The sequence below is a fragment of the Lynx rufus genome, unplaced genomic scaffold, assembly GCF_022079265.1.
Source record: "Lynx rufus isolate CCGP_SWC_20201006 ecotype Redwood Valley unplaced genomic scaffold, mLynRuf1.p SCAF_8, whole genome shotgun sequence".
NCBI classification, from domain to species: Eukaryota; Metazoa; Chordata; class Mammalia; order Carnivora; family Felidae; genus Lynx; species Lynx rufus.
The window spans coordinates 74,345,936-74,366,478 of NW_025814896.1; the positions used below are offsets into that span (position 1 = coordinate 74,345,936).

The following is a 20,543-nucleotide window of genomic DNA, read 5'->3' on the forward strand; positions in this document are numbered from 1 at the left end:
AGGTCATGATCCCAGGGTTGTGGGACTGAGCCTCGCATCAGGCTTGTGGAGCCTGCTTAAGATTTTCTCTCAGGCGACTGGGTGGCTCAGTTGGTTAAGCGTCTGACTTTGGCTCAGGTCATGAACTCATGGTTTGTGAGCTCAAGCCCTGAATCGGGCTCTGTGCTTACACCTCAGAGCCTGGAGATGGCTGCAGATTCTGTGTTTTCCTCTCTCTGCTCCTCCCCATTAGCACTCTCTGTCTCTCTCTCTCTCTCTCAAAAATAAACAAACATTAAAAAAGAAAATTAAAAAACTCTCTCTCTCCCTGGCTTGGCTTGTGCTGTCTCTAAAAAAAACTAAAAATTTAAAAGCAGAACTACACTACCAGTCAGCAATTGCACTACTAGGTATTTATCCAAAGAATACAAGAATACTAATTCAAAGGGACACAAGCACCCCAATGTTTATAGCAGCTTATCTATAATAGTCAAACTATGGAAACAGCCCAAATGTCCATGGAGAAAGAAGACATGGTACATACATATACAATGGAGTAATACTCAGCCACCCAAAAGAATGAAATCTTGCCATTTGCAACAATGTGGATGGAGCTAGAGAGTATTATGTTAAGTGAAAGAAGTCGGAGACAAATACCGTATGATTTTACTCATAGGTGAAATTTCAGAAACAAATGAGCAAAGAGGGAAAGAAAAAAGAGAGAGGCAAACCAAGAAACAGATTCTTTTTTTTTTTAATTTAAAAACAAGTTTTGTTTTTAACATTTATTTTTGAGAGAAAGAAACAGAGCGTGAGCAGGAGAGGGACAGATCGAGAGGGAGGCACAGAATCCGAAGCAGGCTCCAGGCTCCTGAGCTGTCAGCACAGAGCCGGATGCGAGGCTCGAACTCATAAGTGGTGAGATCATGACCTGAGCTGAAGTCGGATGCTTAACTGACTGAGCCACCCAGGCGCCCCAAAAGATTCCTAACTATAGAGAATAAAGTGATGTTTACCAGAGGGAAGGTGGGTGGGGACATGGGTGAAATAGGGGATGGGGATTAAGGAGTACACTTCTTGTGATGAGCACCGGATGATGTATGGAAGTGCTGAATTACTATATTGTACACCTGAAACTCATATAACACTATATATTAACTAACTGGAATTAAAATAAAAACTTTTTAAAAAGCTATTAACTTCTACCATTTTTTTAAATATTCATTTTTGAGAGAGAGAGAAAGCGTACAAATAGGGGAGGGACAGAAAGAGGGGGAGACAGAGGTTCAGACGCCAGCTCTGTGCTGATAGCAGAGCGCCTGAGGCAGGGCTCGAAATAATGAACTGAATCCTGAGACTGTGACCTGAGCCAAAGCTGGGCACTTAACTGACTGTGCCACCCAGGCGCCCCTACCTTTTATGATTTATAAGATATTTATAAATATTTCTATACAGTTACTGAATGCTTTTTTAAAAAATTAAAAACAAATTTTATTTTTATTATGGTAGCATATTTTTAACATAAAATTGCAATTTTAGTCATTTTAAGTGAAAATTTAGTGGCACTGGACCCACAAACGTATGGCCAACTAATCTGCCAAAGCAGGAAAGAATATCCAATGGAATAAAGACAGTCGCTTCAGCAAGTGGTGCTGGGAAAACTGGACAGCGACATGCAGAAGAATGAACCTGGACTACTTTCTTACACCATACACAAAAATATACTCAAAATGGATGAAAGACCTCAATGTAAGACAGGAAGCCATCAAAATCCTTGAGGAGAAAACAGGGAAAAACCTCTCTAATCTTGGCCGTAGCAACTTCTTACTCAACATGTCTCTGGAGGCAAGGGAAACTAAAGCAAAAATGAACTACTGGGACCTCATCAAAATAAAAATCTTCTGCACAGCGAAGGAAACAATCAGCAAAACTAAAAGGCAACCGACAGAATGGGAGAAGATATTTGCAAATGACATATCAGATAAAGGGTTAGTATCGAAAATCTATAAAGAACTTATTAAACTCAACACCCAAAAAATAAATAATCCAGTGAAGAAATGGGCAAAAGACATGAATAGACACTTCTCCAAAGAAGACACCCAGATGGCCAACCGACACTTAAAAAATGCTCAACATCACTCATCATCAGGGAAATACAATCAAAACCACAATGAGATACCACCTCACACCTGTCAGAATGGCTAACACTAACAACTCAGGCAACAACAGATGTATGCAAGGATGCGGAGTAGAGGATCTCTTTTGCATTGTTGGTGGGAATGTAAGCTGGTGCAACCACTCTGAAAATTGTATGGAGGTTCCTCAAAAAGCTAAAAATAGAACTACCCTACGACCCAGCAATTGCACTACTGGCATTTATCCAAGGGATACAGGTGTGCTGTTTCGAAAGGGCACATGCACCCCAATGTTTACAGCAGCACTATCAACAATAGCCAAAGTATGGAAAGAGCCCAAACGTCCATCGATGGATGAAATGATAAAGAAGATGTGGTATATATATACAATGGAGCATTACCCGGCAATCAAAAAGAAGGAAATCTTGCCATTTGCAACTACGTGGATGGAACTGGAGGGTATTATGCTAAGTGAAATTAGTCAGAGAAAGACAAAAATCATATGACTTCACTCATATGAGGACTTTAAGAGACAAAAAAGATGAACTTAAGGGAAGGGAAACAAAAATAATATAAAAACAGGGAGGGGGACAAAACAGAAGAGACTCATAAAAAGGCAGAACAAACTGTGGGTTACTAGAGGGGTTGTGGCAGGGGGGATGGGATAAATCGGTAAGGGGCACTAAGGAATCTATCTACTCCTGAAATCATTGTTGCACTATTTTGGATGTAAATTAAAAAAATAAAAACAAGTTAAAAAAAAAAAAGAAAATTTAGTGGCACTAATTACATTTACAATGTTATTAAATAAACTATCACTACAACCTGTTCCCTAATCTTTTTCATCACCCCAAACAATTCTGTTTTCATTAAGCAGTAAGTCTCCAATTCTGTCATACCCCTAGCAACTCCCTAATATACCAGTCTCCTAATTTGCCTATTAAAGATTTTAAGTGGAATCATACAACATTTGTCCTTTGTATATAGCTTACCTCACTTAGCAAACTCTTTTCAGGACTCATTCATGCTATAGCAGGTAGTAGAATCTCATCATTTTTATGTCTGAAAGATATTCCATTGTATACTAACAGCACATTTTGTTTATTTAACAACAATCTGTTCATGGACACTTCAGTTGGTGCCATCTTTTGGCTATTGGGAGTAATGCTGCAATGAACAATGGCATACAAGTACCTGTTTTGAGTCTGTTTTCAATTTTGGGGGAATATATTTAGATGTGGAATTGCTAGGTCATATAAAAATTCTTTGTTTAATTCTTTGAAGGATATTTAAACGTTTTTAATTTTATTTTTTTCTGGATGTTTACATATTTAGCATCTTTTATACAAATAGAGAACCACTTCTTTTATAAATACTTCTTATGCTCTTTTGCAAAGCTCCTCACCATCTAGAGAACAAATACATACTCATTTATATTTCTTTCTGATTCTTTCACCATTATTTCATTTTTTACATTTAACTCTTTAGTCTATCTGAAGTTCACTTTGATGTATGTGAAGTATGAATTTAAATAATTTTTCCAGAAAAGTTATCCATGAGTTCCAGCCTCATTAAGAAATAATTCCTTTTTGGGGCACCTGGGTGGCTCGGTTGGTTAAGCATCCGACTTCGGCTCAGGTCATAATCTCACGGTCAGTGAGTTCGAGCCCCGCGTCGGGCTCTATGCTGACCACTCAGAGCCCGGAGCCTGTTTCAGATTCTGTGTCTCCCTCTCTCTCTGCCCCTCCCTTGTTCATGCTCTGTCTCTCTCTGTCTCAAAAATAAATAAACGTTTAAAAAAAAAAGAAATAATTCCTTTTTGCACCCATTTGCCCATTCTATCCCCAACAATGAGGCTTCCATTTACACCTCCCTACTAATACTGTTTTTCAGTACAGTCAATTACCTCCTTAGTGATGAATCCAATGGATTATTTTTGGATCTTTTACAAGAAGTCAATACAATTAACTCAGTTCTTCTTGACACCCTCTCTCCTTTGGCTTCCACAACTTCACACTATAAGGTTCTCTACTCCTCCTCTATATATTAATTCTCTGACCTTTTTGCTGATTTCATGTGGTGTGCCCATCTTTTGGCTAACAATTATCAAGCTCTTACTATCTGTGTCAGGCACATTTGTAAGCACTTTTCACTTTGCCAAGCACTCAATCCTCACATAAGTCTCTAAAAAAAGTACCAATGATATCAGCTTAAATTTACTGGTCACTTTAGATATTTACCACACACAACAACACTACAATAGGCACAATTATTATTTCTACTTAATGGGCTAGCAAACTGAGAGCCTTAGATCAAGTTAAGTTGGCAATGGTCACTCAGTGAAGGAGTGTGTTGAGCCAGGAATCACACTCAGGCAGTATGCCTCCGAAATTCATTTTTTCAATGTGAACATTCACCAAGAGTCAACCACTAGACTTAGATTAAAAAAAAAAAAAAGTCAACTACTAGGCTAGCATCTCTTCATTAAAACATAAAACTGATGTTATTCTCCTATTCAAAAAAATCTTCCACTGATCCCCACTGTTTAAAGTCCAACCTTCTAAGTACTGCATACATGACCTTCCATGTATCTACACCTTCATTTTCAACTTAATTTCTTGTAATGCTTGTCCTTATAGCCTACTGAACTTGTTGCAGTTCCTTTTTAGAATAGCCAATAAATGCCTAGGTTGAAATGTAATTATCTCTACGAAATCTTCTTGACACACTTCCCATTTCTCTTCCAAGTCAGAAATGACCAAAACTCCTATGGTTTCAACTGCAGGCTATACTGACTTCTAATACACTTCCAGGGGTTCACATTATTTCATCCATCCATTTAAAAGTTTATCTCACAACTCAATTTTAAAATGGGCAAAGGATCTGAAAAGACATTTCTCCAAAGAGGATATACAAATGTCCAACAGCACATGAAAAGATACTCTCAACATCTTTAGTCATCAGGGAAATGCAAGTCAAAACCACAATGAGGTATCCCTTCATACCCACTAGAATGCCTATAATCAAAAAGGTATATAATAAGAAGTATTGGTGATGTTATGGAGAAACTGAAGCCCTCATACATTGCTGGTGGGAATGTAAAAATGTGTGCCAAATAATTTGACAGTTACTCAAAAGGTTAAACATAGAGCTACCATATGGCCCGTCATTTCCATTCTTCAGTATATATCCAAGAAAACTGAAAACATATGCCCACATAAAATGTTCACCATGAATGTTCTTAGGAGCATTATTCATAACAGTCAAAAAGTGGAAACATTCCAATTATCTACTGACTCATAAAGGGGTAACCAAAAGGTGGTATATCCATATAATGGATTATTATTGTAAAAAGGAATGACATAATGATACATGCTACAACATGGATGAAGCTTGACAACATTATGCTAAGTGAAAGAGGCCAGACACAAAAGGCCATATCCATTTATATGGATGTCCAGAATGAGTAAATCCAGGGAAACACAAAATATATTAAAGGTTCCCAAGAGCCAAGGGCAAAGAGGAATAAGGAATGACTGCTAATGGGTATGGGGTTTCTTTGGAGTTGATGAAAGTATCTTAAAATTAGATACTATGTGATGGTTGCACAACTCTATGAATATACTAAAAACCACTGAATTACATTTTTAAAGGATGAATTTTCTGATACATAAATTACCTCAATAAAGCTGTTATTTAAAAAAGAGTTAATATTTCCCTGATGAGGAGTGACGTTGAGCATTTTTCATGTGCCTGTTGGCCATCTGGATGTCTTCTTTAGAGAAGTGTCTATTCATGTCTTCTGCCCATTTGTTCACTGGATCATTTGTTTTTCAGGTGTGGGGTTTGGTGAGTTCTTTATAGATTTTGGATACTAGCCCTTTGTCCGATATGTCATTTGCAAATATCTTTTCCCATTCCGTCGGTTGTCTTTTAGTTTTGTTGATTGTTTCCTTTGCAGTGTAGAAGCTTTTTATCTTCATGAGTTCCCAATAGTTCATTTTTGCTTTTAATTCCCTTGCCTTTGGGGATGTGTCAAGTATGAAATTGCTGCGGCTGAGGTCAGAGAGGCTTTTTCCTGCTTTCTCCTCTAGGGTTTTGGTGGTTTCCTGTCTCACATTCAGGTCCTTTACCCATTTTGAGTTTATTTTTGTGAATGGTGTAAGAAAGTAGTCTAGTTTCATTCTTCTGCATGTTGCTGTCCAGTTCTCCCAGCACCGTTTGTTAAAGAGACTGCCTTTTTTTCCATTGGATTTTCTTTCCCGCTTTGTCAAAGATTAGTTGGCCATACTTTTGTGGGTCCAATTCTGGAGTCACTCCTCATCAGGGAAATAAAAATCAAAACCACACTCAGATATCACCTCACGCCAGTCAGGGTGGCTAAAATGAACAAATCAGGAGACTATAGATACTGGAGAGGATGTGGAGAAACGGCAACCCTCTTGCATTGTTGGTGGGAATGCAAACTGGTGCAGCCGCTCTGGAAAATAGTGTGGAGGTTCCTCAAAAAATTAAAAATAGATCTACCCTATGACCCAGCAATGCACTGCTAGGAACTTACCCAAGGAATACAGGAGTGCTGAGGCATAAGGGCACTTGTACCCCAATGTTTATAGCAGCACTCTCAACAATAGCCAAATTATAAAAAGAGCCTAAATGTCCATCAACTGATGAATGGATAACGAAATTGTGGTTTATATATACAATGGAATACTACTTGGCAATGAGAAAGAATGAAATACGGCCTTCTGTAGCAACGTGGATGGAGCTGGAGAGTGTTATGCTAAGTGAAATAAATCATACAGAGAAAGACAGATACCATATGGTTTCACTCTTATGTGGATCCTGAGAAACTTAACAGAAGACCATGGGGGAGGGGAAGGGGGAAAAAAGTTAGAGAGGGAGGGAGGCAAACCATAAGTGACTCTTAAAAAATGAGAATAAACAGGGTTGATGGGGGGTGGGAGGGAGGGGAAAGTGGGTGATGGTTATTGAGGAGGGCACCTACCGGGATGAGCACTGGGTGTTGTATGGAAACCAATTTGACAATAAATTTCATATTAAAAAAATAAAGGTAGGTAACTATGGGAAAAAAAAGAGTTATTAATTTGTATGAGAGAAAAACTTTGAAAAATATGGGATCCATGGAAACAGAGAGAACTATTTTTTTGTTTGTTAGTTTCAGTACAATTTTATTTATAAATGCAAGCAGTGGGAGGGGGGTGGGCAGGTCTGGTGCACACACTGTAGTTTCTTGACTGCTACTCTAGTAGTGGGCCATATTCTCGACTTTGTTCAAATCTAACTTTCTGTAGTGTGATGATCTGACCAAATTTAGCTTGGAAGCTTAACTTCTTACGATGCAATCAATATACAATGGAGGATAATGCATAATAGTATCTATATTAATCATGGTCTGTAGCAAACATGTTTTTTGCTAGGCTGACACAGAGAGAATTATTAAAGGAAGTCTTTGATAGGGTATTAACTACTACATAAAAGTGAAATTTATAAGGAATTACTTCTTCCATCCAAATTGCAAATTATATTTTTTACTCTGTATGTTAATAAACCAAAAGCAATTATAGTATAATGTACCACCTGTAAGTAATATTCTATTAGTTAATTTGCATGTTCTCATTACAATTATTTATTTCCATTAGGTAGAAAGCAACCTAAACTATTTTTATCCACCATGATTTCCATGCTTCATTACTTCAGTAAAGATCTATCCCAACAAAAAGACTTAGAACAAATGTTAATAAAAGATATCTGTGAAGGAACACATTTTCAAAAGACAAAAGATGGTATTTGAAGAAATGCTAGTTATTGGGAATATCTGCTGTATCTGACACATTTATTTACTCATTAATAATATTCATTTACATTTTCCAGTCAGCACATGAGAAACCAAATTTTACCAATCTCTCTAAGTTGTTTGGAATTTTAATACACTCCATGGCCAAGTAAATTTCATTTAAAAATCAAATTCTAATATAGTGCAAAATGTTAAATGAATTCACAGCCATCATTGCAGTTCTAATTGCATGCTTTATCTAAAGACTAGAGAAGATTGTGCTAAATTATATGGAACGAACTAGTGTGCACTGTTTAGGCTATCCATTAACTGCCAGTCAAACTAATAACAGCAATCTCTTCTCTAATTTTCCTGGTGCAGCTGTTTATAGAATATCCTGGGCGTGTTCACTTCAATAGATACATAATAGCACAGACATCCACAATGAAAGCTGTAGTTTTTTTGTTTTCAAATTTTCCTAGAGACTGTATATTTTTTCTAGCTTGCATATTCAATCACTTTCTTAAACTAACTGCTTTAAATAATCTGTAAATAAACTTAATTGTTATATTGTAGCTTTAAATTTTAAATCTATACTCTGAAGCCCAAATTCCAGGAAAACAAACCAAAAAAAAAAAAAAAAAAAGACAGAAAAGAAAGAAAAGAAAAGAAAAGAGAAGGGAAGAAAAAAAGCCCAAATATAAAAATCCTTTGTTCTTTTTACAGTACAAAATATCTCCAGCAGAGACTGGTTATGTCTTTACATGTGATTCACCAAGGAATGCTTATGTGAAATTTATACTGACTTTTCTCAAATTATCTTTAAAGCTAAATAATGTAATTTCATCATCACTAACCAATATGAATATTTACCATATCTAAGCCTATGACTCAGGCATTTTAATTACTCAACACAGAATATAACACAAAATTATTTTTTGTAATACTGTACACCAACAATTCACTCTTTTATAACATTAATTTTAAAAGAGCTAAACTTAATGACCTTATTGCCTGACTGGCAACCAGTGGTTGCCAGTATTTTAGATCTCAAAGAATATAAAAATTAAAAAAATTAAGGAGACCTCCCCAAAGATTAAGGAGACCCAAATTTGCCAAGGAAGAACAATATTTTGTAAAAGAAAGATCATTTTAATATAAGAAAGATAAAAAGGACATAAATTCAGAATAAAGGACAACCTTTAAATTGGTAAGATTTAGGATTAGGAAAACTTTCTGCCAGTCTATTTATTTTTCTCATTTTAACAAATGGTAGTGAGAACTCTGACTGAGAGTCATGCTAGCAGCTGAAACAACTGATCTATATTCCATAAGACGAAAAACATTTTTAGGTCACCTTTGCAACCGTGTAAATTCAATAAGCCTTGAAAATCAGCAACTTACAATTCCTGCCTAAGCCTTCTTATCTTTGCCTTAGCATCTGCCAGTTCCACTGACAGATGTTGTCGACTTTCTGTTCGCTTCATGCCTGGAGAACCACAGGGTGACTGTGCAGATGAAGAGGCATGGGGTAAAAAATGAAGACCATCCCGTTCTTCAGAGAGTTCTACGATAGTCTAAGGAAATATGAAAATAAACACAGAATCACTGTTAGTATTCTACATATCAGAGAACTAAACACACCAACACTATTCATTAAGTTTAAGTACTATACTGCAATACCAAAACAATTCATTGGTCAAAAATATCTAACTTTGTGATATTTAGCTATCTTTTTAAAAAGTTTCACAGGGGCGCCCAGGTGGCTCAGTCAGTTAAGCGCCGACTTTGGCTATGATTTCCCAGTTCTTGAGTTCCAGCCCCATGTCGGGCTCTGTGCTGACAGCTCAGAGCCTGAAGCCTGCTTCGAATTCTGTGTCTCCCTCTCTCTCTGCTCCTTCCCCATTCGTGCTCTATCTCTCAAAAATAAATAAACATTAAAAAAATTTTTTTTAAAGTTTCACGCAACAGTTCATGGATTAGCTATTACTAGATAACACTAGAATTAAGACTTAATACTTTTTTCCCTCCCTAATATTTTAATAAAGGAATCAAATGTGGTAAAATAACTATACTAGATAGCAACTATTGGAAAGGTGTAAAAGACTTGTTGACAAAGGAAAGAAATTAACCCAAGCGCAATATGGCTAAAACCATGCTGTCCAATAAGGTAGCCAATAGCACAAATAGTTAACTACAAATTTAAAAAGTCAAAAATACAGTCCCTTAGTGACACTAGCCACATTTTAAGTATATAACATCCATATGGAGCTAGTGGTTACTGTATTAGCACAGAAATGCAATCTTGCCATTTTCACACAACATTGCTCTAGAATTGTAAACAGGGACCTCAGCAGGACCTAAGAGAACCTCTGAGGTTTAGTTCAATTGCTCTCTCTTTTTTAAAAATATTTATTTATTTATTATTTGAGAAAGCATGCACTCGCACGAGAGACCAGAAAAGGGGCAGAAAGAGAGGGAGAGAGAGAAAGATTCCCAAGCAGGCTCTGCACTGTCAGCACAGAGCCTGAACGGGGGGCTCTGCGAGATCATGACCCAACCCAAAATCAAGAGTCAGATGCTCAACCAAATGAACCACCCAGGCAACCCTAGTTTAATCTCTTAATTCTGCAGTAACGTAACTGAGGCACAGAGATTGATTTGTCCATGATCACAAAACTAATAGCAATGCCAAGACTCCAGGGCCAGCCTCTTGACTTCATATCCTTTCTATGTTCTCTTTCTTAAGACTAGTTCTAATCTGCATCCCATCTCAATGCTTCCTTTATTCCTTTCTCTAGAGTCTCTCCAAGGGACATAAATCTCATTCTACTTTCCCTAAACCTGAACTTTAAGGGCTACCTAACCTACATTTACCTGACTCAATAATTTTCCTCCAATTTTCCTTTTACTGAAAAATTCTTATTCTAAACCAATTACTCAGCTTTTCTTTCAAACTTCTCGGGCAAACAGAAATTGTCTTTGTTAGTAATTTCAACTGTCTTACTCCAGGCAGAATAGGTAGGGTAACTACCTTGGGACAATGAAATCACCATTTTTGCTTTCTTATCACCAAGCCTTCTAATGCCCTCACTGAATCATTACTTTTATCCTTCTTTTTTCTTCTTCTTTTTCTTTTTTTAAAAACCACCCATCAGAATTCATTTCTTTATCCTTGGGATATATTTCAGCACCTGAATCAAGGTCTTTTCAACTATTGCTTTCACAGATTCCAGTATGCCTATTGATAAACTATAGAATGTGACTTCTCATCAGTTCCTTTTCTCTTTACAACTCCACATCTGCTCTCTGTTCAATATATTCAGATTTTTCCAATGAAGGAACCATTCCTCTCTTGTGCCATGCCTCCTTTACTACCATTACTCCCTTGGCACCTATACGTATGCCTGAACCTTTAACCACTCAACTCCTCCTTTCTGCCCAGATTTTCCTGGCTACTCTACAGAGTTCCTACTCAGAATGAAACTACAAATAAGCCCTTAAATGTCATCCTTACTTTCTAATTTAACACTACCATGCCATTCTCTAACGATAGCCCACTCTCTGGGGAAAAAGAAATGGGAATGAATATTTATTGAACTCCTAGATAGAGGATTTTCCAACAAGATTTCATCCAATACTATAACCTGCAATAGAGGCATTATGTCTATTTTAAGACATAAGGAAACCGTTCTTAGGTATTTACTCACAGGATACAAAAATGCTAATTCAAAGGGATATATGCACCCCAGTGTTTATAGCAGCATTATCTACAATACCCAAACTATGGAAACAGCCCAAATGTCTGACTGATGAATGGCTAATGTTGTGGTATGTGTATACACACACACACACACACACACACACACACACACACACACTGAATATTCAGCCATCCAAAAGAGTGGAATCTTGCCATTGGCAACGATGTAGATGGAGTTAGAGAGTATTACACTAAGCGAAGTTAAGTCAGAGAAAGACAAATACCATATGATTTTACTCATGTGGAGTTTACGAAACAAGACAAATGAGCAAAGAGGAAAAAGAAGAGGAAAAGGCAAACCAAAAAACATTCTTAACTGTAGAGAATCAACTGATGGTTACCAGACAGGTGTGTGTATGGGGGCGGGGGGGAGCGAAGATGGGTGAAATAGGTGATGGGGATTAAGGAGTGCACTTCTTGTGATGGGCACAAGGTGTTGTGTGGAAGTGCTGAATTACTATACTGTACACCTGAAACTCCTATAACACTATATCAACTAATTTTTTAAATACTTAAAAAATTTAAAAACTCAATTATTTTTTTTAAAAGTTTTTAATGTTTATTTATTTTTGAGAGACAGAGAGAGAGAGAGCAAGCACATGAGCAGGGGAAGGGCAGAGAGAGAGGGGGATACAGAATCCAAAGTGGGCTCCAGGCTCTGAGGTGTCAGCACAGAACCTGATGCGGGGCTCAAACTCACAAACCCTGAGATCATGACCTTAGCCAAAGCTGGATGCCTAACAGACTGAGACACCCAGGTGCCCCCAAAACTCAATTATTTTATTAAAATAACTTCCCTATTAGATTGTAACGATCTTTGATCCTTTTTTGAAAGTTTGTCAATTTGTTGCTCCCAAGCACTCTTAGCACAGGATCTTGCAAACAGCAGATATTTATTAATATACATCCAAGTACGAACATAAAAAGATGTATCAAAGCAAAGAAAAAATTCAGAAGATTTAATAATTCTTACAGAACTCCCAATTGAGGAAAAGAATCAGAGATGTGCTAGCACATTCATGGACTTCGGCAAAGGTTTTATACAACAGGAAAACAGGCATTGGAGTTAGACTCAGCAAATTACTTAATTTCTCTGAGCTCAAGTATCTTCAATCTGTTAAAATGAGGTTATTATACTGACTTACAAAGACAGCATATTAAAACGTAACACAAAGCTTAGCATAAAATAAACAGTGACAATAAAGAGATCTTAAATTCATTAAAATCTCCTATTTGGTTTTTAGTAAAAGAAGAGGATTTAAGAAATACATGTTACAAGGAATTAAGAATAAGAAAGTTAAGGGGCGCCTAGGTGGCTCAGTCAGTTAAGCGTCGCACTTTGGCTCAGATCATGATCTCAGGGTTCACGAGTTTGAGCCCTGCGGTGGGCTCTGTGCTGACAGCTCAGAGCCTGGAGCCTGTTTCAGATTCTGTTTCTCCCTCTCTCTCTGCCCCTCCCCCACTCACAGTCTGTCTCTCTCTCTCAAAAACAAACATTAAGAAAAATTTTAACCAGAATAAAAAGTGAAAAGTAATTAAAAACAGAGTGATACATTCTATACATTCTATACACTATACATTCTAGTAAAACAATTACAACAAAAGATGAATCAAAACAGAAAAAAAAAAAAGGCTCTGTTTTGACAAGGAAGGGCATCCTGTGAGCAGCCTGAAGCTTCTTAATACTGACTGAAAGGTAATGTCCTACTTTTGCCAGGCCACCAAATGGAGGGTATTTAAGTGCATAAACGGTACCTGCTTTAACTCCTGGGATACTACCGCTTACCAGGATATACATGTATGGGCAAAAAGGCCTGGAGCAGACAAGTAGCCTCCTTTGTGGCTATGGAACCTTCTAGAATTAAGTGGCCAAGTGTGAAGGAATGTATTGCTTAACTTAAGCTGACAGTCTGGGTTCCACAGAGACCCTCCCAAGGGAAGATACAAAGCAGAAACAATTCTAATTGATGTTATTCTAAAAGGTGTCTCCCCCCGCCCCAACTCAAATTTTCTAGTAGGTCACAAGAGCCAGTAGTCTATGACAGAGCTAAGGACATTAGCATATTTCAAGTTAAAGTCAGACAAAAAGGTAAACTCAACACAACAGAAAACACTTACATGATATGTCCCAGCAGCAGCAGTAAGAGCCACCTGTGAGTTCTCCTGCATCAGTGGCTATGAGCTACAGGGTAGCCCTGCATGATTCTACCAATCCAACCTGGCCTGAACTGGCACAGAGCCCACCTGTGTAGCTATGAATGTCAATGTTGGTGTCAGAATAGCAGTTTTATGACTTCTATACCAGTTTTATGAGAAAAGGATCACTGTGTCCACATCCATAGTTCTCTTCTACTGGCTGCAAATGGGAATGCTTCAGCAAGCACAGTGTGGCCTGGATCCTTGACACATCACCGCAGTGGACCTGGTAGGCACGTTCCTGGCCCTCATCAGCAGGATAGGAGCAAAGATTATGTCTGCAGCATTAGCTCTGCAGTTCAGGCTATTGCTGCAAATCCTACTCTATTCTTCAAATTTTTTTTTTTTTAACATTTATTTTTGAGACAGAGAGAGACAGAGCATGAACAGGGGAGGAGCAGAGAGAGAGGGAGACACAGAATCTGAAACAGGCTCCAGGCTCTGAGCTGTCAGCACAGAGCCCGACGCGGGGCTCAAACTCACAGACTGCGAGATCATGACCTGAGCCGAAGTTGGACGCTTAACTGACCAAGCCACCCAGGCGCCCCCCTACTCTATTCTTTTAGCATGGTGCTTGTGGATAAGCATAGTGTGGACAAGGAGCACTAGTGACGCCTATGGCCCTCTTCAACCCGGGTGACACCTTCCCCTTACAAGGAGATGGGTCTGCAAACTGAAAAGAGGCAGACCTATGTGTAACACCTGCCGTGATGGTTTTTCTCTTGGAAGTTCCATTCTTCTTTCTACATAGTGCTATGCACATGGAAGGGCCTTGAAAATATCCTTATGTATAGATTTTTATTTGTAATTTTGAAAGTCTAATTTTATTATAGCTTTCTGTGCACTTAAAAATGAGCATGATGCATTTTGTACTCTGAAGTGTTCCAAAAAATGTTATGAATATGATACTTACTCCTTCTTTCTTTCCTCTAGCATGCCTGGTAAGTTTTGTAGAAAAGTTACAAACCACAACCATACATATGCTTTCAATGTGTTTATTCAGTGTGACACCAAACTTTCCTCTGTTTTTTTTACATAAAATTTTTATATAAAATAAAATATTTTTATGGGGTGCCTGGGTGGCTCAGTTGGTTAAGTGTCTGACTTCAGCTCAGGTCATGACCTCACAGTTCACAAGTTTGAGTCCTGCATCAGGCTCTGTGCTGACAGCTGAGAGCCTGGAGCCTGCTTTGGATTCTATGTCTCCCTCTCTCTCTGCCCCTTCCCTGTTTGCACTCTGTGTGTCTCTCAAAAATAAAAAACAAAATATTAAAAAATTTTTAAAATAAGTAAATAAATAAATACTTTAGAGGGAAAAATATATTAAAATATTTTGGAGGAGAAAACAGAAGAGCTAAAGGGAAAATCTAAATAAGAACTTGTTTCAATCTAGTTGAATAATACAAAGTTATTACATTTATGTATTATTGTATTACACTTAATATTTTTCACAATTATTATTTTTTAAAAATGTTTATTTATTATGAGAGAGCAAGAAAGTGCAAATGTGAGTTGGGGAAGGGCAGAGACAGAGGGAAAGAGAGAATTCTAAGTAGGCTCCATGCTGTCAGTGCAGAGTCCAACACAGGGCTCAAACTCACAAACCATGAGATTAATGACTTAAGCCAAAATCAAGAGTTGGACGCTTAACTGACTGAACCACCCAGATGGCCCACAATTATTTTTAATGATCTTTTCTAATTAGTCCACTGGTGGCCCAAACTGAAAAACTTTGCCCTAGAGAACGGGGTTTAAACCAGCTAGCAACTTGTTTCCCAAATAGCTTGAGACAAGAGAACATGACCAATTTTCGCTTGTTAAAAAAACAAATTCAATGAAAATGCATAGTCAGGCATGATAGGATAATACATCAAACAATCACTATAGTGTTTCATATTCCTTAGTTTTGACATAGATCATATAATGACAAATATTTTGTTCACATTCTCCAAAATAATATCCTTCTTCACCCAATATTAATAACTTCACAGAGTGAGATCAAACAATTCATACATGCCCTCAGAAGTCGGAGGACACCTTATCAAAATACAAATATAAGAAATAAAAATGGAAGAATGTTTCAGAGAAAGAATAAAGCAGTAGAAAGATGTTAATATAAAAAGAAGATAAAGCACATGGGTCAAAACTCAGACTGAAAATAAAATAATCTTAGTATTTCAGGATAAGCTTGGTGTATACTAGGGACATTTTTCAATTCTCTCTTCTTTTGACCTGTCTTAGATTTTTAAAAAAAATGTAGTTGTCACTCCAAAATATTTCTTTATTTCCTCTATTTTCTTCTCTTGTAATGCCTGAAAAAAACCTGAAAATTCCCAACTATACTAACATGAAAGTTTTGTTCAGAAAAAAAAAAAAAAAAAAACCTTTAGGAATTTCTTTTTTCATTAGTCTTTCAACAAGTCTTTCATTAGTCCAAAGAGTAATCAAATTCTCTATAAATAAGTTCAAAACTGTCTCTCCCATGTAAATGGAACAAATGATCAAAGCTATACATTCTTCTGAATGGCAGAGTACTTTGGTCTGCTATTAACAAAATATTACTCACCATCACATGCACTGAAGTCTAGACTCCTATAAAATTAGCTGTTTTCAGAGAGTGCAGGCAAAAATCCTGGTGCAATTTTACTCTTTTAAAAAAGCCAAGTACTCTTACAGGAGCCTATAATAATTCTTTTTTAAAATCACACCTCATTTACTGACTACAAAATTTGAGACCTTTTGTGAGACATTTTATTTAGAACACCTGTTATTCTCCATTTATTAACACTTATTTTTCCAACCTCAAAATGTGGCAATAAAAGTAAGAAATTAACCTTAAGCAAATTCTCATGCTTTGAGGCAATGATTTTTCCATTTGCATCAACAGTATTTTCAGTTTCACACTATTGTACTGTTGCCAGAGCTATGGAGAGGACTTAAAAAACACAAAGGAACAAAATCAGAATAATAATTTAAAAGAATGGAAAAAAGAATATCTAATTGCAATCTCTTTACTGGTGATTTGGGGCTCTTAAATATCCTTTTTTGTTCCTGTGTTGCAAAAAATAAAGACATAAAGTACTTTATTACCTGTCCCTAAGAAACAGAGTATCAATTTGAAAACCCTCTGAAATTGCCTTTTCTGGAAAGCAAACCTTCACAATATTCTGAAAGGAATTTACAAACCTCTGAATGTTCATCTCTTTCATCTATAAGTCTTTTTAGATGTAATGCCATATTTTTCAAGAGTGGCTCTATTTCCTCCTGAGACATATCAGTCACTTCCATCCATTGCAGATCAAACACATTTTCCTGATTATGGGTTACCTTTAGGAAAGAAATCAAAATCAGCAACTTTTCTAAATGGCTAATACTTAAAAATTGGTTTCACTTTACTGCAATATTAGCTTAAATATCATACAGTCCATATCATAAAAATGAGAAGCAAATATGATGCCTAAAGAAGACCTGGTAAAAAGGCTAATACTAAGAATTACTTTTACTAAATATAATCTTTAAATAAAAAATTTAGGGGCGCCTGGGTGGCGCAGTCGGTTAAGCGTCCGACTTCAGCCAGGTCACGATCTCGCGGTCTGTGAGTTCGAGCCCCGCGTCAGGCTCTGGGCTGATGGCTCAGAGCCTGGAGCCTGTTTCCGATTCTGTGTCTCCTTCTCTCTCTGCCCCTCCCCCGTTCATGCTCTGTCTCTCTCTGTCCCAAAAATAAATAAACGTTGAAAAAAAAAATTAAAAAAAAAAAAATAAATAAAAAATTTATATTTGTTTTCCTGTCAGCTAAAAAGCAAAACATTTAATTCAGGCATTACTAGGGGAAGGTAATATTGACATGTTTGATAACTGCTTTAACAAAATCAATGAATTTTTCTTTAGGTAAGACTAAATTGTGCTGGATTCAAAAGCAAAAGTTTTTTAATCTTGTAGGATTAAAGTGTTATTGCACTTTTATACTTGAAAAGCTTTTCTTTACAGATTCTGTAGATGACACTGTCCCAGAACCTTAGGAGAAAAGGGCTACCAACATAAAGATTTTTAAAAAATGGAAAAGCTATATAAATGAAATACTTATTTCTTGCTTTCCATTTCTCACTGTGATTCTGAGATTCTGCTTTAACTTTCACAAGAAACCGCAAAAATAATAATAAAAAAAAACACTTTCAAGAATGATGGCAAATTTAGTAACTTGCAATACTTAGCATTTATTCAAAATAAAATACAAACTACAAAGCTAGCATAAACAAACAAATAAATATAAGGGGAAACTTCCAAAAAAAAAAACAAAAACAAAAACCCTGGTATCTTGTGGAGTACTAATATGCTTACTGTTGACAACATTATTACTGACAAGAAGGCTGGGCTCTATGAACGCTAACAAAGAGAAAAGATGATACAGAACACAGGTTATTCAAATAGAGAATTATTTTAAACACTACTAATTTTTACTATTTAAAAATTCTCTCTCTTATCTTAGTTCTCTAATCAACATGTAAAATTTAACATGATCTAGTTCTAAAAAGTCCTCTTAAGTACACAAGATTAAAAGCTCAAGACTAGATAGATGCAGAAATTAAAATCCATCTGTTAACTGTATCAATTACTTAATATTGCACAATACGTCCTAGATTTCTTATATAGATGTTAAAATGACTAATGTGTTATAATTCAAGTAACATCTTCAATAAAAATTATACTGTGTCCATTCATTCAAAAGAAAATCACTGGAATGACTTAGTACTCGGGTTATCATCTTACTTCACATTAGTTTTGAATTACAGGCAGTGATCCATTTTCTGCTGCTTCTATTTACTATGTACTGTTCATTCTGTGCTGTCTAACAAAGACATACACTTCATTCCTCAGACACTTTCTACCTAATGTCCCTATGGATAAAGGCAACAGTACATTGTAGTTAGTTAGCACTGTGCCATGAGGATTCATTTAAGAAACTATCTCTAAAGAGAAGACACTTTGTCTAATAGCACAGTTCATCTAAATCTGACTTTGATTTGTTCTTGCTCATCATAGGACTTCAAGTCTTTGGGGACATATAAACACACCACAAGCTTTATAAAAATTAGTATATAAAAACCGTATATAGGTTATTACCTCTTGAATATGTGCGGCAACTGCTGCTTTTGTATCAAAATCTAAACCTTGAATTCTTTCAATAAATTCTTCTTTTTTCTGACACTAAAAGAAATGAATAAAACAATCATTCACATTTTATGGGATATAGTCCTTAATATGTTGTAAATAACTAAAAATTCAATGGGCCAGAAAGTTTGGTTATGTTTTGAACACTACAATGAGGGTTTTGTTGGTTTTGCATTTAAATGGTCTAATATACTCACTTAACAAAAAGATAACAATTTAGAAATATTTATTTAAAAAGCATGGCACTGAAAACCCATACTATTTTTATGCTGTAAAGTTCCAAAGCGGGAAACCATTACACAACCCATGTGAGGTCAGTACAATATTATTATGCTAACTTTACAAACAGAAAAGTAAAGAATCAAGAACTTGTTTCAGGGAGGATAAGTTACTTGCCAAAAAACACAGTGAGTCAGTGGCAGAATTCGGAATACAGCCAAAAAGCTCAGTCAGTCTTTGGCTATCATCAAACAAAACAGCCTTTCTTCTTGGAAAAAAAAAAAACTGTAAGCAATTTTTACTTCAAGCTTACAATCCATTCTCACATCTTCATCCTATCAATCTTAATAAAAGAAACCTACTTTTGTGGCCCAGTTCAACATTTATAAGGTAGTACAATAAATATTTGATTTGTTTCTACAATAACATAAAGTTACCAGGGACAAAATTTAAGAATATATATATATATATATATATATATATATATATATACACACACGTGTATCAAGTGGAATAAATGCAGCAATTATTTATTGTGTAACTTTAAAAAAATCTTTATATAAACTAAAAATATTATGATGTAAATCTAATCTTTTTCTTTCTCAGTACTAAGTAACAGTTTAACATGCATCTTAGTATTTCTGCCTCCTGGGTCTACATCTCTTAAACTACAATCCAACTGCTAGTATAAATGTATTCTTGCAGCTACCAAATGAGAAGTGCATACAAAATAGAATGCACTGCCTTGTCTAGCTTAAGCTGCATCTCCTGGGCCAATTACCAAACTACTAGTGAAGAGAATAGACTCACAAAAAGAAAAATTGGTTCTTAGATCATTAAGAAACTTAGCAAGGTTATGATTTACACTCTACATATTTATTATATCAAATTGTAACATTCTACTTCCATTGCCTACAATTTAACTTAACACATTCCCATCAGTGCAAAAAGTTCTGTGTCCTATAAAAACAAAATTATTAGAATGACATAATAATATTAAAATTATGGGGTGACGGTTGGCTCGGCAGGTTAAGCATCTGACTCTTGATTTCAGCTCAGGCCATGATCTTACAGTTTGTGAGATCAAAGGCTCTGTGCTGACAGCATGGAGATGTTTGGGATTCTCTCTCTCTTTGCCCCCCCACCTTACACACATGTACTCACTTGCACAGTCTCTGCCAAAAATTAATAAATAAACTTTAAAATTAAATTCCTGAGAATGTACAATTTCTAGCTGTGACTAGGAAATCAGAGTTTTGGGGGAATGGGATTAAAACTAGTCAAT

General features: G+C 36.3%; 1 protein-coding gene and 1 pseudogene across 5 annotated transcripts in view; one reads left to right on the plus strand and one right to left on the minus strand.

Moving 5' to 3' along the window:
• CCDC88A (coiled-coil domain containing 88A) overlaps positions 1-20,543 on the minus strand; it is a 146,875-nt gene that overhangs the window by 67,114 nt on the left and 59,218 nt on the right. For all 5 annotated transcript variants that reach the window (XM_047068126.1, XM_047068127.1, XM_047068125.1 and 2 more), the window contains exons 6-8: positions 18,992-19,075; positions 17,057-17,197; positions 9,316-9,488 (exon numbers count right to left, since the gene is read on the minus strand). In XM_047068126.1, coding sequence (XP_046924082.1) covers positions 9,316-9,488; positions 17,057-17,197; positions 18,992-19,075 — 398 coding nt within the window. The remainder of the gene's footprint in view (positions 1-9,315; positions 9,489-17,056; positions 17,198-18,991; positions 19,076-20,543) is intronic.
• Positions 11,575-14,547, plus strand: LOC124503199 (sushi repeat-containing protein SRPX-like; annotated as a pseudogene).